This window comes from Coregonus clupeaformis, unplaced genomic scaffold (genome assembly GCF_020615455.1).
Source record: "Coregonus clupeaformis isolate EN_2021a unplaced genomic scaffold, ASM2061545v1 scaf1690, whole genome shotgun sequence".
Taxonomy (NCBI): domain Eukaryota; kingdom Metazoa; phylum Chordata; class Actinopteri; order Salmoniformes; family Salmonidae; genus Coregonus; species Coregonus clupeaformis.
The window spans coordinates 24171-51439 of NW_025535144.1; the positions used below are offsets into that span (position 1 = coordinate 24171).

The 27269-nt window shown below is 46.7% G+C and overlaps 1 protein-coding gene and 1 long non-coding RNA gene across 3 annotated transcripts in view; one reads left to right on the top strand and one right to left on the bottom strand.

Moving 5' to 3' along the window:
- Positions 1-8913: 8913 nt before the first annotated feature.
- Positions 8914-12344, bottom strand: LOC121542458. Of its 2 annotated transcripts, none has more exons than XR_005995908.2 (3): positions 12125-12344; positions 9108-9159; positions 8914-9006 (listed from the first exon to the last, which is right to left on the bottom strand). It is a non-coding gene; the product is annotated as an uncharacterized LOC121542458 (long non-coding RNA). The 2 variants fall into 2 exon arrangements; XR_006659749.1 differs by having other exon boundaries at positions 8914-9025.
- A 2815-nt stretch (positions 12345-15159) lies between these two features.
- LOC121543471 (anoctamin-6-like) overlaps positions 15160-27269 on the top strand; it is a 28369-nt gene continuing 16259 nt past the window's right edge. The window contains exons 1-3 of the mRNA XM_041853341.1: positions 15160-15487; positions 20143-20213; positions 20742-20870. Coding sequence (XP_041709275.1) covers positions 15385-15487; positions 20143-20213; positions 20742-20870 — 303 coding nt within the window. The 5' untranslated portion in view covers positions 15160-15384. The remainder of the gene's footprint in view (positions 15488-20142; positions 20214-20741; positions 20871-27269) is intronic.

Below are 27269 nucleotides of genomic sequence, written 5' to 3' on the forward strand. Positions count from 1 at the left end.
AACTGGAATGAGCAGGCGGGAGTTGGATGGATGGGAGGAGGTTATGTTTCCCGTTACAGTCCTCCCAGGCCTGCACGGGAGAGTGCGTTTCCCTGGAGCCCGGGACACGTGGAGCGGAAATGGCCCGGTTTGCCGCAATATAGACAGCATCGCTCCCTCATCCGGCGGTCTCTCTCAGCCTGGGAGATGCGTCCAACCTGCATGGGTTCTGGTGGAGCCAGCGAGGATAAAGGTGGAGACTCGGAGCTGGAACCGATAGGAGCTAGGGTGAGCGGTCTATGGTTTTGTTCTCTCTCTCTCAGACGCTGGTCTATGCGTGAAGCCAACTTGATAAGGGACTCGAGGTTGTCCGGTGGTTCCCGAGTGGCCAGTTCATCTTGGATGGTGTCAGAAAGACCCTTCAAAAAACACACTGTGAGCGCCTGCGTCGTTCCAGCCACTTGCTGCTGCCACAGTGCGGAACTGGATGGCATAGTCCGTCACGCTGCGCCGACCTTGGCGGAGAGTCAGGAGCTGTTTGGCTGAGTCAGGGCCGTTGGTAGGACCTTGAAACACTCGCTTGAATTCTTCAGCAAAGGTAGAGTAGCTGGCACAGCAGGGACTTTGGGCATCCCACACAGCAGTAGCCCAGGCTAGGGCCTTTTCCGACAGCAGGGTGATGATATATGCTATCTTGGACCGGTCGGTGGGAAACGACGATGGTTGCAGCTCAAAGGAGAGAGAACATTGGGTGAAAAACCCCTTACAAACACTCGGATCCCCTGAGAACCGTTGGGGAGGCGGCAGACGAGGTTTAGCCAGGGGATTAACTGCCAGGGGCCCTTGAATCGGATGAACTGGAGCAGAAGCGGTTGCCGGGGAAAGTCGATCCGAAATCTGCTTTATGGAAGTCAGCATCTCTGACAGAAGTTGAGAATGTCTAGCCATTAAGGCCTCTTGCTGAACCAGAGCAGCTTTGTGGCGTTGGACAGTCCCCTCATGGTGGGACATCATGGAAAAAAGATCCTGGGTACTGGCTGCCTCTGGGTTCATAATAATGGCTCAGTGTTTCTGTCACGACCCGGTGCGAGAAACAGTCACTAATAATTGTCAGAACCCAGAAGATGAGACAGACACAGCTGTACTAGAGATGGTGGTTTAATTAAAGAACAAAATCTTCAGGCAAAGAAACTAAATCCACAATGTCCAAAAATAAAGCCAAGAGGCACAAAGAGGAAAACCTCCAAAAAAACAAAAGAAACTCCACAAAGTGGTAAAAAACAGCAGGGAAAAACAAACCTCAAAAGACTACTCAAACAAAACACAAGAACTAAACCAGAGAACCTCTGGAAAATCCCACCAGAGAAATATCTATATACAACAAGGCTAGGGCTGGGGCTGGGGCTGGGGCTGGGTGCTAACTTACAAACACTGAGCAAGGAACTGAGGAACACACAGGGTTTAAATACTAACAAGGGAATGACCTACAGGTGCAAACAATAATTAGAGCAAGAAAAACAAAAGGTACAAAAAAGGTGCAATGGGGACATCTAGTGACCAAAACCCGAACAGTCATGGCCAAAACCTGACAAGATGGTACCTCAATATCCTGTTACAATACTACCGACCACTAATGGAATAACACAAAGTGTCACTCTACATTGTGTACACGGTAGGCCGCCTCACTCCATCAATGGAACCCCAGAGATTAGTGGGCAGATCCCAGAACATGATTCATACTAATCTGAACAAGCAGATAGATGACGTCACATTCCGTCAAATAAAAATCGTAACTAAGTTACTACTATTATCCCCCATCATTCCGCCTCACTCCAGTGAATCACTGGTGGGCAGATCAATACATGCCCTCTACTGTACTGAACCTGTCAGTCAGGAGTCATGCCAAAAATATGTCCTTCTATCAGAAGCGGACCTGATGGAGACCCTGTCTCCACAGTCCTGCATTCCTCTCCTCCTAGCTCTAGTTCTCCCTTCAGCTACGCTGAGTACAGACTGAGCCAAAGAGTTAGAAGACATATCCAAGAGATAGAAACGGATAAATGGAGACGGTGTTGATCATGACGCCGCTCTACATATATCCTCTAAACCTGTTCCTCTGAAAAGGGCAGTAGAAGCTGCTACTCCACGAGTGGAGTGAGCTCTGATACCCTGAGGCAATTGTCGCCCCGCTGCCTCATAAGCTGTCTCAATGCCCTCACAAAGCCAATGAGACAGACGCTGTTTCGAAAGTGGTCTACCTAGTGCAGCCGCACCGTGACACACAAACAGCTGAGGCGATGACCTAATCGCTGCTGTGCGCTCAACGTAACACGCCAAGGCGCGTACTGGGCACAGGCGATGGAGCCTTTCCTCACTCCTCTCCCTATGAGGAGGGGGAGAAAAAGCCCACAGCTCCACGGTCTGTGATCTATATGAACTCCTAATAACCTTCGGCACAAATGCCGGGTTAGGACGTAACACCGCTCTGCTCAGATCGCCATTAATGGCCAGGCAGTCGGGTCTCGTCGAAAGAGCACACAAATCACTGACACGCTTAGCAGTAGTCAAAGCGAGCAACAGTGCCGTCTTCATAGACAGCATCTTGAGGGGTATTTGATTCAATGGCTCGAACGGCAACTTACATAGCGCTTCGAGTACCAAAGCCAAATCCCACTGAGGAAGCGTGGCTCTAGGTGTTGGCCTAAGCCGCCGCGTTCCTAATAGGAAACGTTTCACTAGAGGGTGGCTAAAGACATTGTCTCTGCCAAACCCCTTGTGACAAGCTGAAATCGCCGCTGCAAACACCTTAATGGTGGTGGGCGATCGCTGCTTATCAAACATAAGCTGTAGGAAAGAGAGAATACTCTCAACCTGACAGCTCATGGGGTCTACACCTTGTGTGACACACCATCGTGAAAACACGTTCCATCTACTGGCATACATCCTGGAAGTGGAACTGGCACGTGACCCCTGTATGGTCCTGATCACTGCATCAGATAACCCACGGCGCTCTAGCCTGTCCCTCTCAGCAGCCAGGCCTTCAGTGGTTGGCCGATTATGGGCAACTGCCCTATCGTGCCCTCCGCCTGAGACAACGCGTCCCGTCGATGTGGAATTGGCCAAGGTGGCGCAATCAACATCTGACTCATCTCCGCAAACCAAGGAGCCCCTGGGCGATCGGGGGCTATCAATATCACTGACAGCCCTCCTGACCTCACCCTGGCTAACAGTGGGAGAATGCAGGACAGCGGAGGGAATGCATACAGAAGAACTCTCGGCCACGGGTGGTGCGCAAAAGCGTCTCTTCCCAGTGGCGGTTCGTCCTGTTCCCGCAGAGAGAACCATAGAGGACATTGCACGTTAATGTGTGACGCGAATAGATCCACCTCGGCTCTCCCGAACTGTTCCCAACTTTGGAGAACAATGTCCGGATGCAGACACCACTCGTCGTCTCGAGGACCCCCTCTTGACATGAGGTCTGCTCCTACGTTCAAGTAGCCCGGAATGTGTGCTGCTCTCAATGAGCGAAGGTGCTCGTGAGCCCACAGCCACAATTCCTCTGCCGCCCGATGGAGAGCAGGAGACCTGGCTCCTCCCTGGCGATTTATGTGGGCTACTGTGGTCCGGTTGTCTGACCAGACCAGCACATCGCGACCCCGAAGGGTAGACGCGAAGTGGGTCAAAACCAGTCGAACCGTTTCCAACTCCAAGAGGTTGATGTGGCGACTCGAAAGAGGCCACACACCTCCTATCGCTTGGGTCTGACCCTCCCCATCCAGTCAGAGACGCATCTGTGAACACTGGGATGTAAGAGGACACTTTGCCTATCGGGACTCCGTGCGTGAGAATGTGCGGGTATCTCCAATAGTTCAGATCTGCCCTGAGTGAGTGGGAACCACCACCAACCGATGACGTTGACGCAATGGGTCTAGTCTTAGTTGGGCGAACCATCGCTGCATCCTGCGCATGTGCAGGAGTCCCAAGCGGAACCACAGAGTGGGCTGACGACATGAGACCCAAAAGTGACATGATAGACAGCGCCGTCACCGTGTGATTCGGACGACACTTCCTCAGGGCTAGCAACAAGGCTACCCTTCGGGGGTCCGAAATTCGAGCCCTCATCATTACAGTGTCTAGCTAACCCAGGTAGACAATCTGATGACTGGGCCAGGGCGCGCTCTTTTTCCAATTCACAGCGAACCCCAGATGTGTGAGATGAATCACTGTCTGTGTCGTGTGAGTGATCGCCAGCTCTGCTGACGGGGCGAGAACCAGTAGGTCGTCTAGGTAGGCTAGTAGCCGTATTCCCTGACGACGCAACGGTTCCAATGCCGCCTCCACACACTTGGAAAACGTGCGAGGTGCCAGGGCGTACCCAAATGGCATCCTCGTGTATTCGTACGCCACGCCTTGAAAGGCGAATCGCAGAAACTTCCTGTGACGCGGCTGTACCGGCACATGAAAGTACGCGTCCTTTAGGTCTATGCTCGTACATAAGTCTCCTTTCTGGACACATTCCAGCAGACATTTTGTCGTTAGCATTCGAAAGGGCCGTTTGATTACGCTCTCGTTGAGAATGCGTAAATCCAATATCGGCCTCATTCCCCCCGTCTTTTTGGGCACCAGCAAGTAGGGCGAATATAGCCCCTTGTTCCTTTGCTCCTGGGGAACTACTGTGACCGCCTCCTTCGCCAAAAGTTCCGTAATCTCTGAAACCAGAGCGGCCACTTTTTTGGGCGTTTTCATCACCGTCTCCACCACTCCCCTGAATGGGGGTGGGGTCCGATGGAATTGGAGAGCATAACCCTTCTGCAACGTCTGTTCTAGCCAGCATGAGAGGGTGCAGCTTCGCTGCCACTGCCAGCAATGCAGAGAAAGCGGCCGAGCGCGAAGCTGTGGTACATTCAGTAGGAAGGACCTGTATTCCTCTATGGCCCTTGCCGCCGCTGTTCTCCAACACTGAGGTGGTGGAACAGCCCAAGGCGGGCCTCCCATGAAAGAGAGAGGAAACATTAGTGCGCTCTGAAAGAGGAGGAGGGGCAGAGACGTCAGTTAAACCCGTAACCGTCGTATTCCTGCCCTCCGTGAACGCAGCGCAGGTCTGAATTGCACTGACCGAGGCCACAGCATGCGACAGGGCACCATCCCCAGCAAGCGATTGCGTCATCATCCCAGATGACTGCAATTCGCTATTAGAGCCCCTCACTATAATACTCCTAGGAGTCTGTAATATGAGGTCTCTATGAGGTAACACAAGGCGGCGCCTTGATACCTTCTTAACCTTCACCTTCTGTGTGTGTTCAACTCTGCACCTCTGGTGGGTTGAGCCACACTCAGTGTGGTGAGCATCAGCGTGTTCTGTGAGAGGTGGGGGCGCCGATACATTGGTTATACCCGTAACCGTAGTAATCAGGCCCTCCGTGAACGCAGCATGGGTCTGAATCGCACTAACAGAGACCTTAGTCTGCGATAGTGCGCCGTCCCCAAATAGCGGCTGCGTCATCATGTCTCCTGACTGAGACTGCAACCTGCTATGAGAGGCACTCACTACAGTACTCCTTGGAGTCTGTAATGTGAGGTCTCTTTGAGATAAACCAAGACGGCGTCTTGGTATCTTTTCCCCTTTCACCTCCTGTGCGTGTTCAACTCTGCACCTCTGGTGGGCTGAATTACGCTCAGTGTGGTGAGCATTGGCGCGTTCAGAAAGAGGTGGGGGCGCCGATACGTTAGAGACTTTCGTGACCGTGGTAATCGGGCCCTCCGTGAACGCAGCATGGGTCTGAATCGCACTAACAGAGACCTTAGTGCGCCATCCCCAAATAGCGGCTGCGTCATCATGTCAGAGTCTGACAGAGACTGCTGCCTGCTATGTGAAGCACTTCTTATACTTGAAGTGCTATGTGTACCTACTCTGAATGCCTGTTCAGCAACGCACCCCTGGTGGGCTGAACGGCGCTTAGAGTGGTAGGAAAGAGAGGGTGAGATTTGAACGCTCTCAGACGTATTATGGAAAAGGGGCTCTTTTTTGACAAAGTCAGGTGGAGCCAACTCTTTATTAAACACATCAGTCAAGACATTAACATCATCACCCATCCCTTCAACCGAAGGATGGGGGGAACAGTGGCCACGTTCAAAACCGACGTGTCCTCCATCCGCTCCCCCGCGTCCCGTCATGTGCGCCTCCTCTTGTGGCCTCCCTTAGGGGCCCAGGTTGGCGCTCTCACCACTTCCCTCGCCGGCTACAATGGGGCCACCGGGGCTGCTGGGGGGGGTTGGGCCCGCTCTCCTGCTTCCTGTGGCCGCCGACTGGCGCCGGATACGCCGCCTCGCTGTAGAACCCTGTCTACTCTGGGGGGCGGAAGTGGAGGGTCTTTGCGGAGGTGCAGGGCCTAACCTCCCTGCCAGTGGCAGGTGTCTGGTCAGCTGCTTCTTCTCCTCATCCAGTTTTGAGAGCCTCTCAGTCGCCTCTTTGACGGCGACTCCGAAGAGCCCGTCGTCAGAGAGGGGGGCGTTCAAAAGGGACGTCCTGTCTGCCTCTTTCATGGTTGTCAGGGACAACCAGAGGTGTCGCTCCGCGACCACCGAAGTGGCCATGGACCTCCCCGAGCAGACGGCCGATGCCTGTGTTAGGTGCAGGATGGCGCCAGAGATCCTAGACGCCTCCTCCACCTCCTCTGGCTCCAGCTCTGTCTTGCCCGTGGTTAAACGGGACAGAGCGGCTGCCAAGAAGGCAATGTTATTGGCTGCTGCTACAGCCTGGGCTCCCAAATTGAAGGACTTCTCTAACAGCTGTGCTGTGAGACGGTCCTTCTGAGATGGCAAGGTGGCCTTCTTGGAAGAGGGCCAGGGACTCGAACCCGGTACGAGATACGCCGCCATGGCGCTCTCTAACCTGGGGATTCCCCTAGCTTGGCTCTGGAACCTTCCCTCCACTCTAGTGAATGGGAGGTTCGATTTAGCCGGCGAACGCGCCGCTAAAGGTGCCTCCCATGAGCCCTCTACGTATTTAGCCAACGAAGGCATGGCTGGAGCTAGTGGCTCTGCCGCTCTTCTTGGCCTGGAATAAGGGCCGCCCTCCATTAAATCAACCTCCGGTGCAGAGGGAATAGGGGGCAGCGGTATTTCCAACCGTCTGGCAGCCCTCTCAATGAGTCCGGGAAAGTCCGTTCTCAGAGACACTGCGGCGAAGGACAGGGCTTCTGATTTCTCAGAGCCCGTGTCGTCATCGCCATAGGAACTACAAGCCCTCTCGCTAACCAAAGGAAAGGGGGGCTTGAATGTATGAGGGACGGGGTCTGACTGTTCCATAGGAATGCCTGCCTCCTCCTTATAGTCCCCATCATCTCCAGAGTCTGCGCCGTCAGATGATGCCTCTGAAGCAGAGGCTAGTATTGACAGCAGGTCCTCTAGAGGGATATCCTCCCTAAAAAACGCCCAGCGCTGCTTCCTCTCCTTCATAGAAAGGAGGGCGCAGGAGGCGCAGTTAGGGGGACTGCAGACGCCCTCTTTGGCAAGCTGGGACCCTAAACACACGAAACATAAGTCGTGGGAGTCGCCGGCCGCCATGGAGGAGCATCTGCATTGAGCTCTGAAAAGAGCTTTTGGGGGTGGAAAATCTCCTGGTGTGCTCATTGTTGGACGATGTCGATGACTGGAATTCGACTGCGTTTTCTTCGTCCTGAGTCTTTTCTTCGTCTCTTCTTGGCTTCTTCAGTCTAGTCCAGTCACTGAAGATAAAGGGAGGCTGATTGAGGGGAAGCGTCCCCTCTTATAGGGACACCTGTACTCCTATTGGCTGCACGTGTGTGCATAATTTTGTCTCAGGCTGATGCTGCCTTAGGGCAGTGGGTAAACCAATAGGAGCAGAGCTCCCCTATGGGGCGGAGCTCCACGATATAGAACAGAAAATGGTAAAACGGTAGAATAGTAGCCTGTAGAGGCTAGTCTTTTTTCTACCCTTAACAAAATCTAAAGGAAAAGTGTAGGTTGTGGATAAAGCTTTGTGGACGACTTCATTCACAGTTGAAAGCAAGATAGCTATGGACACATGTTTGCTCCAAGGTAAGAAACTAAGTTAACATTTTGCATAATGTGATATCTCAATATATTACTATGATTAAAAAGAAACTGTCTAGACAAAGTTAGCAACAACGTTAACATTATACAACTAAGCTAAACTTTGCTAGCTAACGTCAAGGTTAACAATGCCAGCTAACGCAACTTTGTTAGGTTACATGTATCACAAATCTTTAGCTGGCTATTTGCTAAAATACATCATTATTTTAGCACTTTGTTGATGGGAAGGCAAGTCTTCAGTACCCAAATCCAGCTGCTGGAGGAGATGCAGTCAGGCAGGCCACCTCCCCCAAAAAAAGGTACTGTAATATGAGGGTTAACCAAACCTAGCCTACATTACCAAAATGTTGACAGACACTCAAGGGCACATTTCAGACGTTTATCCTTTATATGGAGGGTTTGTACATAAGTTATACACAACTTACATAACTCATACATAACTACACAACTTAGTGCAATCACAAGTACAACATAGGCAACATACACTACATGGTCTTTGAACATCTCATTCCCAAATCATGGGCATTAATATGGTTGGTCCCCCCTTTGCTACTATAACTGCCTCCACTCTTCTGGGAAGGCTTTCCACTAGATGTTGGAACATTGCTGCGGGGACTTGCTTCCATTCAGCCACAAGAGCATTAGTGAGGTTGGGCACTGATGTTGGGCGAATAGGCCTGGCTCGCAGTCGGCGTTCCAATTAATCCCAAATGTGTTCGATGGGGTTGAGGTCAGGGCTCTGTGCAGGCCAGTCAAAGTTCTTACACACCGATCTCGACAAACCGTTTCTGTATGGACCTCACTTTGTGCACGGGGGCATTGTCATGCTAAAACAGGAAAGGGCCTTCCCCAAACTGTTGCTACAAAGTTGGAAGCACAGAATTGCAGACGCCATGCCAGGTGTTGTTGTCGCTCTACTGTCTTCTCTTTTTCCAGTGCCTCTGCTTCAGACTGGGAGATCATCATATCACTGTTGTAATATATCTCATTTTCATTCAGAACTGTAGAGAAACAGTTTGGTTGTGGCGGCAGAGGAAATGTTGGGAACTCACCAGTTGGGTTCGAGGAGGATGGTGGTGGCTCTGTGTTCTCCAATAGTGGGAGCTGCAAAAGAACAGTGTAAAGAACAGTTATTACAAAATACCAACATCTTGTTTAAATCATGTACTGTAGGAATTCTTATTGTAATAATTTGGCGTATTTTGTGTTTCCAGAGTGTATAGAGGAGCATCCCCAGTTGGAAAAAGAAAAATGAGGAAGGGGAGAGGTTCAAGATTCAACTCGCCCAAAAGGAAGAAAAAATCCATGCTCTTCAGGAAACTCAAACCCCAGACCCGTTAACGCCAGAGTCAGTAAATAACAGCAGTGTCTCCAACTACTTCCGATACCGTAACACAGCCCCACACAACTATCCCCTTGACATACAAGAGAGTAGATGGGCAGATTCAACAGATGCCCCTGCGTCAGCAGTTTCGGCTAGTGCTGATGAAACAGACACTTTTGACATAAAATCACAGAAAACATGCCAGATAACTACGAGAGATTTTCCAATAATCTTTGCAATACTAGATTGCACAGAGTTAAAGATGGAGAAACCGAGCTCACTGCTACTGCAAAGCCAAACTTATTCCAACTACAAGTCTAGCAACACACTGAAGTCTCTGATAATATGTAATCTACGTGGCTCAGTTATATTTGCATCCACCCTCTCTCTACACAGGATCCATTTCTGACAGAGAAATATTTCTACAGTAACATCACAGAGTTACTGCAAAGTCTGCTTCAATGTGGCTACCTTAAGAGAGATGATGGGCTCATGGCAGACAAGGAGTTTCTCATTGAGAAAGATGTGGAGGAAATTGGTCTTAGATTTGAACATTCCTCCCTTTGCAAAGTCCAACCTACAAATGAACCAGATGTCGAGATGACAAAGAAAATAGTGAAGCATAGGGTGCACGTGGAAAGGGCAACTCTTCTTTGTAATCCAATGCATTAGTATTGTTATCAGTGACTATGCTTGTTTCCTATTAATTGTATTTATTAAAAAACAATATTATTGATCTAAAAAGTTTTCTGAATTGCTTTACCTTGTAGCTCAAGCCACTGCCTATCGGGTACTCCTCCTCACCTACTGTTACTTCTAATGGGGGCCTGTCAGCAATGTAGCTCATAGGTGTGCCTGACATTTTTCAGTCAATGTAAATCTTCCATCTGTTACTTCTGACACTGTCCTGAGAACATGGAGGTGGAAACTGAAATCTGTTTCTGCATAACCTACTGCTGCTGCTAACAATAGATTTGTGCCTGTACAGTAAGTACCTGCCCATGTCTAAAACATGGGTTTCTATGACATGTAACAGTTGTAGATACAGTGGGGGAAAAAAGTATTTAGTCAGCCACCAATTGTGCAAGTTCTCCCACTTAAAAAGATGAGAGAGGCCTGTAATTTTCATCATAGGTACACGTCAACTATGACAGACAAATTGAGGGGAAAAAATCTAGAAAATCACATTCTAGGATTTTTAATGAATTTATTTGCAAATTATGGTGGAAAATAAGTATTTGGTCACCTACAAACAAGCAAGATTTCTGTCTCTCACAGACCTGTAACTTCTTCTTTAAGAGGCTCCTCTGTCCTCCACTCGTTACCTGTATTAATGGCACCTGTTTGAACTTGTTATCAGTATAAAAGACACCTGTCCACAACCTCAAACAGTCACACTCCAAACTCCACTATGGCCAAGACCAAAGAGCTGTCAAAGGACACCAGAAACAAAATTGTAGACCTGCACCAGGCTGGGAAGACTGAATCTGCAATAGGTAAGCAGCTTGGTTTGAAGAAATCAACTGTGGGAGCAATTATTAGGAAATGGAAGACATACAAGACCACTGATAATCTCCCTCGATCTGGGGCTCCACGCAAGATCTCACCCCGTGGGGTCAAAATGATCACAAGAACGGTGAGCAAAAATCCCAGAACCACACGGGGGGACCTAGTGAATGACCTGCAGAGAGCTGGGACCAAAGTAACAAAGCCTACCATCAGTAACACACTACGCCGCCAGGGACTCAAATCCTGCAGTGCCAGACGTGTCCCCCTGCTTAAGCCAGTACATGTCCAGGCCCGTCTGAAGTTTGCTAGAGTGCATTTGGATGATCCAGAAGAGGATTGGGAGAATGTCATATGGTCAGATGAAACCAAAATATAACTTTTTTGGTAAAAACTCAACTCGTCGTGTTTGGAGGACAAAGAATGCTGAGTTGCATCCAAAGAACACCATACCTACTGTGAACCGTGGGGGGTGGAAACATCATGCTTTGGGGCTGTTTTTCTGCAAAGGGACCAGGACGACTGATCCGTGTAAAGGAAAGAATGAATGGGGCCATGTATCGTGGAGATTTTGAGTGAAAACCTCCTTCCATCAGCAAGGGCATTGAAGATGAAACGTGGCTGGGTCTTTCAGCATGACAATGATCCCAAACACACCGCCTCGGGCAACGAAGGAGTGGCTTCGTAAGAAGCATTTCAAGGTCCTGGAGTGGCCTAGCCAGTCTCCAAATCTCAACCCCATAGAAAATCTTTGGAGGGAGTTGAAAGTCTGTGTTGCCCAGCGACAGCCCCAAAACATCACTGCTCTAGAGGAGATCTGCATGGAGGAATGGGCCAAAAATACCAGCAACAGTGTGTGAAAACCTTGTGAAGACTTACAGAAAACGTTTGACCTGTGTCATTGCCAACAAAGGGTATATAACAAAGTATTGAGAAACTTTTGTTATTGACCAAATACTTATTTTCCACCATAATTTGCAAATAAATTCATTAAAAATCCTACAATGTGATTTTCTGGATTTTTTTTCTCATTTTGTCTGTCATAGTTGACGTGTACCTATGATGAAAATTACAGGCCTCTCATCTTTTTAAGTGGGAGAACTTGCACAATTGGTGGCTGACTAAATACTTTTTTCCCCCACTGTATAATGGACTTGCTTCTGTGTTGTTATAGCCTCTTGTGGTTGAATTGGTTATTACATGCATTAGATGTCAATAATGCATTCACGTGTAGCTCACCTGTCAAAGTTGTAACTGCACTAGACTGGTCTTCTCTTCCAACTCACATTTTCCTTTTCCACCACGACCGCTGTAATAGGCTTGGCATCAATCTTCTTGCCTCTTGGCTTATGCCACTGTTGTGGCAAGCTTGTGGTGGACATTTCATCTTGGGCTCTCCAGAGGTCCAGGGTGTGGATCAGCCCAACAACATGCGAGCAGTAACCAGTGGAGCTAGCATAGAACAGTATGTTTGTTGGGGCGAAGTCGTTGGTTGTTTACGTCAGCATAACCGCTAGCTACAGCTGATATTGTACACAATGTAGTATGCGTTAGATTTTTCAATGATTGTGAGACCTACTGTGCAGTACATGAACAATGTTGCTCCTTTATTTAATCTGCCTCTGCCTCGATGGTCAGCTGGTGGGGTTTCTCCCTCTTACACTGGGCCCGGTTGGCTTTTGCTTCTATCCCAGTCCTCCTGCTTGTTGTGTTGCGCTCCTGCGTTATTTTTATTTAGTGAATATAACCTACAAAAGCATATTGAAGGCCCTTTTATCTACTCCTATCTGATATAAGTGATGGTTGTCTCAACTCACCAAAGAGGTACTTAGTCAGTTTATCTTAGTGTTATTACAATGCATTTCTCCATGTTCTCTGGAAGATAAAAGGCTAAACTTGCCTGAGTTAGTAACAGTTACCAAGGGGGGCAGGGTTTAGCGAAGGGTCAATTGTTGCCCTGTTGATAAATAAGTATCTGTCTCTCGAACTGGGAAATACATTACCTTATGAGTGCTTTGGTCCTCTTGCCTCCAGCTGTTCAGAATGTGGAACTCTGAAACACTCAGAATGTAGTTGACCTGAAACATAACCACTGAAGCATTGTATTGTCCTGTGGCCAACTTGGAATATGAATGAACACAGAGAGAAGTTGGCCAAAGCACAAACAGACTAGACTGTTCTGACCTGGGCTAAAACAGACTGGACCACCAGGCTAAGGGATGGAGGGAGGGACTCACTATCTTCTTGAGGGGGGTAAACGTCATAGAGGATGCAGCAGTACTCCATGGAGCACTCCACAGTGCAGGTCCACAGGGATTTGGCCACTGGGGCCAGCGGGATCACGCCCTGGCCACGGCTCTTGGTCAGCATGTCACACTCCGCCTGCTGCTAACTGGACTCTGCCATGTAAGGGCAGTGGTCGACCACGATGGTCGTCTTGTGGGAGACTGAGAACATCTTAATCTCTGGTTCAGCACTGTGCGAGTTCTGCAGAGGTGACAGAAGGAGGAAACATTTAGTCTGGTGTCAAGATGCCACCTCCTCTCAACTCAGCTTTAAAGAGCAAAGCACGAGTAGCTAACTACAGCCTAGCTTCGATGCAACCAATAGTTTTTACATTGTGCTGGACTAGAGTCTGTAAAAAAAACTATATTTTGGTTGTATCGAAGCTAGGCTGTTGCTAGCTACTCGTGCTTTGCTCTTTTCAGCTGAATTGAGAGGAGATGGCATCTTGACACCAGACTAAATGCCTACGCACTGACACCAATTGACGTTGCTAATGCATAGCTTAGTTAGTGGCTGAAAGATAGACATGTCCTATGACAATGTCCTTTACCTATAGATTTAGCTAAGTAAATTTACCCTGGCCCCTGCAGTGTAGTTAGGATCATGGTCGTTAGCTAGCGTGCTTAACTTAGCTACAGTATATTTACTTACTAGCGTTATCTAGCTAGTTTCCAGACATATTAAAACACTATTCATAGCTACGTTAGCTAGCTGTGTAGTGGGTGAGCCTTCTGCAGAAGTACCTGGGACCGTTGAGACTGAGGCGCGTCGATTTGCTAATGTTAGTTTAGTTTGCTAGCCAGATTAGCTATCAAACATAGCTACGAATTAATCTAAAATAAAGTCCGTTTTTCACACCATATAGCACCCTTATTGTATGGGTCCGGTCCACCAACGAAAATACAGGTTGTAGTTATACAACTAAGTAAATAGCTAGCTATGTATGTATGTCAAACAGTTGACATAACGCCTTGAGCAACAACAAAAAAACCTGAAGCAGACTTATTGTTGTTATTGACGGAACCATGTCCGTCGTGTATGAATGGTCCGTGTCTTACTTCGATCTGTTTTAATGGTTTCTATCTTATTTGCGTAGAGAACCTGTTGAGAATGTGCACAATCCATGTGCCGCATATGACACATTCACAGACCTTGGTCATGACTCTCAGTTCCAGTACATTACACATAAGAGTCATTGGACGAAGGCGTCTTCTGTAGTGACATTTCAATTTGTCATCATGGCTACTCTGTATTCTGATAAGAAAGGTTGGAACAGTATTTGACAGGGAACAATTATGATGGGGAACAGTATCTATTTCATAGGGAACAGTATAAGGAACAGTTGATCCAAATTTATTTGATGGGGTATCAGTATCTGATAGGGAGCAAAGATGGGAAACAAAAGTATCTGGGAACACTGTGATATGGAACTTATCTAATGGGAAACAGTATGGTGGGGGAACAGTAGGTATATCTAATATGGAACTGTATAAGGAACAGTATCTGACAGGGAATATGGTTGGGAACAGACCATATAAAAAGGGGTCTCATTTTAAGAGAAAATATCTGCTCTATATTTATTGTCAAGATATGAAATTGCACAATATATTAATGGATGTCAAACAATCTTTCAATTAAATGTGAGATATTTTGGCCATACTGTTATGTTGAAATTGTTCGCTTTATCCCTTGCCTTTTCAGGACCCCAAAGCTCTTTGAGGCCCCACACGGGCCCCCTGGTTGAGAATCACTGACCTGTTAATAATAACCAGCAAATGTAATAAAAACATTTCCCAATGAGAATCATTAACTGCATATGGAAATCGGAAAACGACAACTACACTACGGGCCTAACGAATGCTATTCAGACAGTTTATGTGGGCGTAACAAAGCTGCCAAATCGCTCAAAACGAGGCTAGTGGGAGGTAACCGGTCTGTCTAGAGAGACCACTCAAAAACCCTCCTCGTAAAGTACCCATAGTCCGTATAGGACTACCCCACACATTCTTTCAAATTATAACTTGTTCTGAAAAGCATGCAGCGTTTTTTTTCTTTTGAAACAATGTTGACAAAAAAAGTGGGAACTTTTGGAACACATGCAGCTTATTGGCAGTATGCGATATGATGATGCGATAATTCGCGTTGTAACATTTTCCAGACAACTCTCCACTTTTAACCATTGATGACTTGTGATATGTGAAAGATGTATAAAAATGAGTGAGGGTGGGGACAACGACATTCTTGAAATGGATTATGTGTCCGAAACAGAATTAGAGGGCGACACGGAGATAGAGATGCATATGATAGAGGACGTCGGTAAGTTCACGTGGATTTCATTATCTTTCGCAATATGAGAGAATTTCTCGCAAGAGAAAAGGGCGGAAGAATGTAGGCTTCCTTTGTAGCCTTTTGTTTCCACCTATCATGAACCATATGCTACGCTACACTATTCAAAATGTCATTGTATGTGCAAATTTTTTTCCTTCACAAATGTTATTCTGTTGTACACCTTATATATTTTCTCCTTTGTAATTTAATACATAAAAAAAGTATGCAATAACAATACTGACTTTTGGCACCACCATTGCCCTCTGTAATGAGAGGGTTCTGCTCTACCCTACACTATACATTATCATAAACTTCATTATCATCTACCACAGTGTCTATAATACTGTAGTGAATTAGAGGGTATTCTAACTGGGAATCAAACCCAGTCTCTGCGACTGGTCAATCCTTCCTTCGGAAAGTAAGCGCCAATGTTTCCAAATATCTTTCAAGTCCCTTATGCACAGGCACACCTTTGATGGTCTCAGTGTTTACCATGAAGGATGCCCCATCCCACTTCTGACACCAGTGCAGCGAATTTTGGGAGTGTCTCAGGACTCTAACCTGGATATCTGTGGTTGTCAGGCTAACGCCTTAGCCATTACACCAAGAGGTCCGACTTACTTGATTGAATAAGTCGCTAGTTTTTGTACTAAGGTCACTGGAATACATAAGTATTCCTTGATCACACTGGAGGACATAGCAATAGATAGACATAGGCCTAACAACTGCGCTGATTACATTCACAGATGCAAGATTTCAGTCATAGCCTATGGCTGACTGCACAGCTTGCCCCTACCCCAGTCTAAATTCACAAGAAATGAACCTATTATTGGCCCAATGTAGACTCCCACTCTCCTACACTGTATCAAATATCAGGGATCTTCAATCTTTGGGATCTTCGGGCAGGATGTTCATGACTAGATAATTACTTGATAATAATTGTAGTTTCAGGTTATATATGCACTGAGGGAAGGGCCTGAAAAAAATCAACATCCATTTAGTGTGTTTTATACTCTCTCCATTTAACGAAGTACTTTGAAAGTGCTTCCAACAAGTGCTGCTGCTTCATCAGTCTGTCTTTCTGCCATGAGCTAGTAAACATAGCCTTTGACCTGGTCTAGCATCAGGACAAGCAGGCTCAGCGTAGCATGTCTGTTCCTAGGGAAGCACTCTACAGGGGGAAGAGGGTTGCCTGTATAAATCACATAGCTAGGTGGATGGTTTTGCTGAAGGTACAGATTATATTGTGTCTCATATCTTCAAAGTCAAACTTGGAGAAATGCATGACACATGGCATGCAGTATGCAAGTATTTAAGTATTTCTGGTAACTTCAAAGGTTCTACATGCCAAACAAGTGAGAAATATTGCATACAAGTAAGTCAAGTGAAGTACATCAGGCATGCTTCAATTCAATAACATTGAAAGATTTTAAAATTATGTTATTACCACAGTTTTTTAGCACAGTTGCAATCAACTTGTCGAATGGAGGTAGTTGCCTAAGAGACTTAAACTATTCCATCATGGAGTATCTGAGTTTGAACATTTAGAGTCTTTTCCAGGGCGTTACTAAGGGTAATGTTTTCCAAACACCATCTGATTCCAGTTACAATAGGTTCCCATAGTACTTCCTACCATGGGATGCTTAGAAGTTTTCCCGATGGAATCTGTTGTGTAAAGTATGAATGTAGTACCAGACACAATAAAATATCAAATTTAACTGAATTAACACAATTTAATGTGGGTTGTTGAATGTGCTTTACTTTGGTATTATATTCCCATCTGAAATAAATGTGAGTACTTTGCATTGGTGCATATGCTCAGTAAATCTGATCAGGACTGTTTTGCTAGCACAGACTGGAATATGTTCCGGGATTCTTCCGATTGCATTGAGGAGTACACCACATCAGTCACTGGCTTCATCAATAAGTGCATCGGTGACGTCATTCCTACAGTGACCGTACACTACCGTTCAAAAGTTTGGGGTCACTTAGAAATGTCCTTGTTTTCGAAAGAAAAGCAATTTCTTTGTCCATTAAAATAACATCAAATTGATCAGAAATACAGTGTAGACATTGATAATGTTGTAAATGGCTATTGTAGCTGGAAACGGCTGATTTTTTATGGAATATTTACATAGGCTTACAGAGGCCCATTATCAGCAACCATCAGTCCTGTGTTCCAATGGCACGTTGTGTTTGCTAGTACACAGTGTTGTACGAGATCTTCAGTTTCTTGGCAATTTCTCGCATGGAATAGCCTTAATTTCTCAGAACAAGAATAGACTGACGAGTTTCAGAAGAAAGTTATTTGTTTCTGGACATTTTGAGCCTGTAATCGAACCCACAATTGCTGATGCTCCAGATACTCAACTAGTCTCAAGAAGGCCAGTTTTATTGCTTCTTTAATCAGCACAACAGTTTTCAGCTGTGCTAACATAATTTCAAAAGGGTTTTCTAATGATCAATTAGCCTTTTAATATGATAAACTTGGATTAGCAAACACAACATGCCATTGGAACACAGGACTGAATGGTTGCTGATAATGGGCCTCTGTACGCCTATGTAAATATTCCATAAAGAATCAGCCGTTTCCAGCTACAATAGCCATTTACAACATTAACAATGTCTACACTGTATTTCTGATCAATTTGATGTTATTTTAAAGGACATTTCTAAGTGACCCCAAACTTTGGAACGGTAGTGTATCCCATCCAGAAGCCATGGATTACAGGCAACATCTGCACTGAGCTAAAGGGTAGAGCTTTCAAGGAGCAGGACTCTAACCCAGACGCTTATAAGAAATCCTGCTATGCCCTCCGACGAACCATCAAACAGGCAAAGCGTCAATACAGGACTAAGATTGAATCGTACTTCACCGGCTCCGTCGCTCGCCGGATGTGGCAGGGCTAGCAAACTATTACGGACTACAAAGGGAAGCACAGCCGCGAGCTGCTCTGTGACACGAACCTACCAGACGAGCTAATTTACTTCTATACTCGCTTCGAGGCAAGCAACACTGAAGCGTGCATGAGAGCATCAGCTGTTCCGGACAACTGTGTGATCACGCTCTCCGTAGCCGATGTGAGTAAGACCTTTAAACAGGTCAACATTCACAATGCCGCAGGGCCAAACGGATTATCAGGACATGTACTCCGAGCATGCGCTGACCAACTGGCAAGTGTCTTCACTGACATTTTCAACCTGCCCCTGACAGACTCTGTAATACCAACATGTTTCAAGCAGACCACCATAGTCCCTGTGCCCAAGAACACTAAGGTAACCTGCCTAAATGACTACCGACCCGTAGCACTCACATCTGTAGCCATGAAGTGCTTTGAAAGGCTGGTCATGGCTCACATCAACACCATTATCGCAGAAACCCTAGACCCACTCCAATTTGCATAACGCCCCAACAGATCCACAGATTATGCAATCTCTATTGTACTCCACACTGCCCTTTCCCACCTGGACAAAAGGAACACCTACGTGAGAATGCTATTCATTGACTACAGCTCAGCGTTCAACACCATAGTGCCCTCAAAGCTCATCACTAAGCGAAGGACCCTGGGACTAAACACCTCCCTCTGCAACTGGATCCTGGTCTTCCTGACGGGCTGCCCCCAGGTGGTAAGGGTAGGTAACAACACATTTGCCACACTGATCCTCAAGGGGTGCGTGCTCAGTCCCCTCCTGTATTCCCTGTTCACCCATGACTGCATGGCCAAGCACAACTCCAACACCATCATTAAGTTTGCCTACGACACAACAGTGGTAGGCCTGATCACCGACAATGATGAGACAGCCTATAGGGAGGAGGTCAGAGACCTGGCCGTGTGGTGCCAGGATAACATCTCTCCCTCAACGTGATCAAGACAAAGGAGATGATTGTGGACTACAGGAAAAGGAGGACTGAGTACGCCCCCATTCTCATCGACAGGGCTGTAGTGGAGCAAGTTGAGAGCTTCAAGTTCCTTAGTGTCCACATCACCAACAAACTATCATGGTCCAAACACACCAAGACAGTCGTGAAGAGGGCACGACAAAACCTATTCCCCCTCAGGAGACTGAAAAGATTTGGCATGGGTCCTCAGATCCTCAAAAGGTTCTACAGCTGCACCATCGAGAGCATCCTGACTGGCTGCATCACCGCCTGGTATGGCAACTGCTCGGCCTCCGACCGCAAGGCACTACAGAGGGTAGAGCGTACGGCCCAGCACATCACTGGGGCCAAGCTTCCTGCCATCCAGGACCTCTATACCAGGCGGTGTCAGAGGAAGGCCCTAAAAATTGCCAAAGACTCCAGCCACCCTAGTCATATTTTTGTTTTGTTTTATTTTTTTACTTATCTATTTTTTACTTCAGTTGATTTTAGTAAATACTTTCTTGACACTTATTTTTCTTAAAACTGCATTGTTGCTTAAGGGCTTGTAAGTAAGCATTTCACTGTATGGTCTACCTGCACCTGTTGTATCTGGAGCATGTGGCAAATAAAATTTGATTTGATTTGATGTGTATCTGCTGGGCCTTCTCAGAGTCTTACAAAAGATGGTGGTTAAGAAGACTCAAATCTCTCTATCAAGTTTAAGATCTTGTCATGCATGTCTCTCATGTCTTTAATGCATATTTTCTTTTTTTTTCTTCAGTTTATTCTCAGGAGTTTTTGCCAACCTATGAGACTATACCAGAGGGGGCATCAGTGACCAAAGTGGAGAAGGTGAGTCCCATCCCTTTAAAATGCGTAATATTTATGCATTATGAAAATGATTAGTACTCATAGTTTTAATAGTAGTTGTAGTATTAGTTTGAGCTGCCAAAGAATACCTTTACAATTAATACCATATTTGTATAACATGGCTTGTTCTTGCATTTATTTCACCAAGAGGGACATGAATTGATTCGCTATTGTATTTTCATATGCAGAAAATGTATGAGTCAATGTGCCAAATATCTGTAATTACAAGAGAGGTCTATGTTTGATCCCAATCCAAATGTGGACTGTTATTGTTCATGGAACAAAAAAGGGTGTGTCACTTTCGTTGTAGACTCTTCCCTCCCTCTCCCTATCTAAGTCTGATGTCAGTTGAGAAAGACGTTGTCTAGTAGGGTCTCGTACAAGCACAGTCTGTCGGTCTCTCTCTCGTTAAAGGACATGTATGATATCATGGAAGAAGAGTTTGAGGCTGTGGAGCTACCAGATATCGCTGTGGCGCTACCAGATATTGCCTGTTGTTTTTGCCCACAGGTTGAGTTCAACGGCAAATCTGACTCTCTGTTCTTCAATGATGGGGTTAGACGGATCGACTTTGTCTTAGTCTATGAAGATGAGGACATGAAGGAGATTGACAAAAATCGAACGTTCCAGAAACGGAAAGTAAGTGCATTTCTGGTGGCAGATTGTGAGTCTAAGTGTCCTTATTCACTTTCAACATGGTCAGCAGGTTTCTGTCTGACAGAAGTTAAAAACAGTATTCCTACTGTGCTGTGAAAAAGCATGTTTGAAATTAAATGCAGTTGAGTTTCACACTGTAAGCATAGTTTTGAGGAATATGTGAATCCAAATGTGTTTTCTTATAGCTTAAGAGGAGTACTGTATTATCTATGAAACAAGTTACTAAAGCCGCATTCCGTCAAAGGTGTAACTTGTAGGAATCAGTGTTATGTTCCGTCATAGAAGCTGGTGTTGTATTATGCCAGGACCTAAGGCTTTCTCATTGTACACCCGGAATATTGACTCTGAATATTTGTACAGGGAGTTTTTCTTTGCTTCAGTCACAGTGTGTCAGATCTAAGGTATCCCTATGATTAATATGAGTAAAATCCCTGTCCTACCACGTTGCACAATATCCATCACAACAAGGTGACAGAAATGTAACACACTAACATACACTATACACTATCCTTACAAATGTCAAAATATAATTATCCAAATGTCAGATTCTGGCACATCATAATGGCTGAAATAATAAGTAAATGCACCTTTGATAGAGGTAGCATCTGTGATTCACCAACAATATGTTGAAATAATGTTTTACAATGAGTGGTTTGGGAGCAGGGAGCATTGAAAGCAGCAGGAGTGTACACGCCTCGTATGCAGCTGTGGTCGCTCATGTTGCCAAGCTCTTGATGTCATGCCCCAGTAGGACTATTATGACATGCCCAGACTAAGGGAGGTTCTGTTAGACACTCCATTATACTGAAGCGCTGCTGTGGTGGTGTTATGATCCCATAGCTCTATATCCCATAGTTCAACGTACCATAAACAGATGATCCTTTTTAGAATTAATGAACTGTCTGCATAACTCAGTGTTGTTTACACAAACTATATAATTTAATAATAATAATTACCAATGATCAAATAACGTTCCATATTCAACTATCTAGACATGTTCTTCATATCATCCCAATGCTTCCTACATATGTCAATATAACCCAACTATCACTACTTCCTGTCACCCTCTTATGAAATCATGTCATTAGTAAATTGTATCCACAAACCACTACTACCTAATAACATATTTTCATAGACCTTGCTAGAAATAATTATTTTAATACCAAGCTACTTAAACAATCCAATTCAACCTTTCACATCTCCCAATAAACCTACTTAACCTTCTTCAAACAATTCAATTTAACATTAATTCAACATGTCTCATCACCCAATGAACTTACTTACTTTGTAAACCCTCTACAATATATATTATTCTCTATCGCTAACTTTCCATATAACGTTACCTCAACAAATGACAAATTACTGTTAAGTTATAGTCAAAACAAATAAAACATCTATTCACCGATATGCAACTTTAATTACTATGTTATACTATTCTCTATGTGTTGGTAAGACAATTCCTTTCACGTAATGTTATCAATTCATCTAGTAATCTAGGTCAATAGCATCAATGTAAAATATTTGCTTTCTGTTCCTTCCTGGGCTTGAACCAGGGACCCTCTACACATATCGACAACATTTACCATCGAAACACCATTACCCGTTACTCCACAAAATCTGCGATCCTTGCAAAGCAACTACTTCCATTTCACAGAGCAAGTTACGTCACCACATGGAACCCCACTAGCTCTCACTGCTAACTAGCTAGCCATTTCACACTGATAACATTCAACCCCCTATGACTTCCTTCTCTACAGCAACCACTGATCCTTGTACTCCTAATTTAACCCATTATGTCCCTTACAGTACTCTCACGTCTCAGCGAGACCCAGTTGCTAACACCCGCAGACAAAATATGGAAACCCCTTCTTACTAGTATACCAAATAACACATCTTCAAACAGCGTTCTACATTTACCTCTATCGTAGGGTTTAAAAACGAACGTAACAACATTAACCATCCCAAATTGCCGTAGTAACGTCATGTTTGGTTCAGTTTATCTATTACGATAGTATGTCCATAATACTTCTAACAAAGCTACATTATCCCTAGTGTTTGTTTAATATTCCTATTATTCTCTAAGTTCCCTTGCTTCAATTTTCATGAATATAAGACATTCACTTCTCCATGCGTCGTAAACTATATCCTATTTCCCCTGCAATCAACTAAGGTTATAATCACAGCTCATCTGAAAACAACACTCCTCCATTATCAGAATATAGCAGATGTAGGTAACTATCCTTTCTACGTAGACTACAAGTAAGACCAAACACTTGCTGTAGTTTACCATCATATATTGAATGCATATCCATATAATCAAAATCCAATTTATTTATAAACATTACGCCACCATTCTCAATCGCTTATCTAGCAAACCCTTAGGCAAGCACAAAAAAATGACTAACACACAATCGTCTCGCTATTCCTGTTAAATAAGTGAGTCTTTCTATTTAAACCACGCACCACGCTACAAATCTTCCATTCAACATCACCAAACCAAATACTTTGTAGTATCCATTCAAGCCACATACCATCATATGAATTACACTCCAAAACCCAGATTTTAGTCAGTACCATGGAACCGATGCCTTTTGAAAAGACAATATGTCCCACAAATAGCCCAACTACAATGGTTGGTAGTCTTAACCTCTGTGTCAAGGTGTCAGTGTAATGCGGTAGGCGAAGTCAGGCGCAGGACACAGAGCTAATCAAAAAACATACTTTACTCGTAGGTAAAAGTATGAACAAAACCTCCGCAGGGAGGGAATAAACCCGCACACTAACGACAACCAAAACATGAACAAACACGCACAACACACAGTGTGAGACAGAGGGTTAAATAGGGAAGACATAACTACATGATTGGAAACAGGTGTGATCAATGAAGACAAAACAAGTCGAACATAGATACATGGATCGGTAGTAGCTAGTACTCCGTTGACGACGAACGCCGAAGCCTGCCAGAGCAAGGAGGAGGGGCAGCCTCGGCTGAATCCGTGACAGTACCCCCCCCTTGACGCGCGGCTCCAGCCGTGCGCCGACCCCGGCCTCGGGGACGGCCAGGAGGACGCGGAGCAGGGCGAGTCGGATGACTACGGTGGAAATCCCTCAACATGGAGGGATGGAGGATGTCCCTCCTAGGGACCCAGCACTGTTCCTCCGGACCGTACCCCTCCCACTCCACGAGATACTGCAGGCCCCCCACCCGTTGCCTCAAATCCAGGATGGAACGGACCGAGTACGCCGGTGCCCCCTCGATGTCCAGTGGGGGCGGAGGAACCTCCCGTACCTCAGACTCCTGGAGTGGACCAGCTACTACCGGCCTGAGGAGAGACACATGGAACGAGGGGTTAATACGGTAATTAAGAGGAAGCTGTAACCTATAACATACCAATCAATCTCCTCAGGACTTTAAATGGCCCCACAAACCGCCAACCCAGCTTCCGGCAGGGCAGGCGAAGGGGCAGGTTTTGGGTCGAGAGCCAGACCCGGTCCCCCGGTGCAGACACCGGGGCCTCACTGCGGTGGCGATCGGCGCTCGCCTTTTGTCGCCTGATGGTCCGCTGCAGGTGTACATGAGCAGCGTTCCAGGTCTCTTCCGAGTGCCGAAACCACTCATCCACCGCAGGAGCCTCGATCTGGCTCTGATGCCAGGACCGGCTGATAACATAACACACACTGGAAAGGAGTAAGGTTAGTAGAGGAGTGGCGGAGTGAGTTTTGGGCCATCTCTGCCCAGGGGATAAAACCCGACCACTCCCCCTGCCGGTCCTGGCAATAGGACCGCAGAAACCTACCCACATCCTGGTTAACTCTCTCCACCTGCCCATTACTCTCGGGGTGAAAACCTGAGGTAAGGCTGATCGAGGTTAACCCTTGAGGTGAACTGGGGACCCCGATCTGACACAATATCCTCAGGTACCCCGTAGTGCCGGAAGACGTGTGTAAACAGGGCCTCAGCAGTTTGTAGGGCTGTACGGAGACCTGGCATAGGAATGAGATGGCAGGACTTGGAAAACCGATCCACAACGACCAGGATCGTGGTGTTCCCTTGTGAGGGGGGAAGGTCCGTCACAAAATCCACCGATAGGTGGGACCACGGCCGTTGTGGAACGGGTAGGGGTTGTAATTTCCCTCTGGGCAGGGGTCTAGGTGCCTTACACTGGGCGCACACCGAGCATGAGGAAACATAAACCCTCACAGCCTTGGCTAAAGTTTAGCCTTTTCTAAAGTGGGCCACCAGTACTTCCCACTAAGTGCACTGTCCGACCGATGCCAGGATGACCAGAGGAGGGTGACGTGTGAGCCCAATAGATCAATCGATCACGAACCTCGAGCGGCACGTACATCAGACCCTCTGGACACTGGGGGGAGTGGGCTCAGTACGTAACGCCCGCTCGATGTCCGCGTCAACCTCCCACACCACCGGTGCCACCAGACACGACGCCGGAAGTATGGGAGTGGGCTCAATGGACCTCTCCTCTGTGTCATACAGTCGGGACAGGGCGTCTGCCTTAGCGTTCTGGGAACCTGGTCTGTAAGTGAGAGTAAACACAAAACGAGTGAAGAACATGGCCCACCTTGCCTGACGAGGGTTCAACCTCCTCGCCGCCCGGATGTACTCCAGATTACGATGGTCAGTGAAAATGAGAAAAGGGTGTTTAGCCCCCTCAAGCCAATGCCTCCACACTTTCAGAGCTTTAACCACAGCTAACAGCTCCCGGTCCCCCACATCATAGTTGCGCTCTGCCGGACTGAGCTTCTTAGAAAATAAAGCACAGGGGCGGAGTTTTGGTGGCGTACCCGAGCGCTGAGACAGTACAGCTCCAATCCCAGCCTCGGACGCGTCCACCTCAACCTGGAATGCCAAGGAAGGATCCGGATGAGCCAGCACTGGAGCCGAGGTAAACAGGTCCTTCAGATGACCAAAAGCCCTGTCCGCCTCAGCTGACCACTGTAGACGCACCGGTCCTCCCTTTAGCAAGGAGGTAATGGGAGCCGCTACCTGACCAAAGCCCCGGATAAACCTCCGGTAGTAGTTGGCAAAACCCAAGAATTGCTGCACCTCCTTCACCGTGGTTGGAGTCGGCCAATTACGCACGGCCGAAATGCGGTCAATCTCCATCTCCACACCTGACGCGGACAAGCGGTGTCATAGGAAGGAGATGGACTCTTGGAAGAACAGACATTTCTCCGCCTTCACATACAGGTCATGCTCCAACACTCGACCAAGCACCTGACGCACCAGGGACACATGCTCTGCCCGTGTAGCGGAGTATATGAGAATGTCATCAATATACACCACTACACCCTGTCCGTGCAGGTCCCTGAAAATCTCATCAACAAAAGATTGGAAGACTGATGGAGCATTCATCAATCCGTATGGCATGACGAGGTACTCATAGTGCCCAGAGGTGGTACTAAATGCTGTCTTCCACTCATCTCCCTCCCGGATACGCACCAGGTTGTACGCGCTCCTGAGATCCAATTTCGTGAAGAAGCGCGCCCCGTGCAATGACTCCGTCATACTCGCAATCAGAGGTAGTGGATAGCTGTATTTTACTGTGATCTGATTAAGACCACGGTAGTCAATGCACGGGCGTAAACCACCATCCTTCTTCTTCACAAAAAAGAAACTAGATGACACAGGGGAAGTGGAAGGCTGAATGTATCCTTGCCTCAGAGATTCGGTGACATATGTTTCCATAGCCGCCTTCTCTTCCTGTGACAGAGGATACACGTGACTCCGGGGAAGCGCAGCGCCTACCTGGAGGTTTATCGCACAATCCCCCTGTCGATGGGGTGGTAATTGAGTCGCCTTCTTTTTACAGAAGGCGAGAGCCAAATCTGCATATTCAGGCAGAATGTGCATGGTGGGAACCTGGTTTGGACTTTCCACCGTAGTTGCCCCTACGGAAACACCTACACACCTCCCCGAGCACTGATTTGACCATCCCTTGAGAGCCCTCTGTTGCCATGAAATAGTGGGGTCATGAGAGGTTAACCAGGGAAGCCCCAACACCACTGGAAATGCAGGAGAATCAATCAGATATAGACTAATTGTTTCCTCATGCCCCTCCTGCGTCTTCATCCAGAGTGGCGCTGTGACCTCCCTAATCAGACCTGACCCTAAAGGGCGACTATCTAGGGCATGTATAGGGAAGGGCACATCAACTGGCACAAAATGAATCCCTAACCTACGGGTAAACTGACGATCAATAAAGTTCCCAGCTGCGCCTGAATCTACTAGCACCTTATGCTGGGAATGAGAAGAAAACTCAGGAAATACAAAATCTATACACATATGCGCAACAGGGAGCTCTGGGTGAGTTGGGTGCCTACTCACCTGAAACGATCCACCAGTGCTCTGCCTACTGCCTC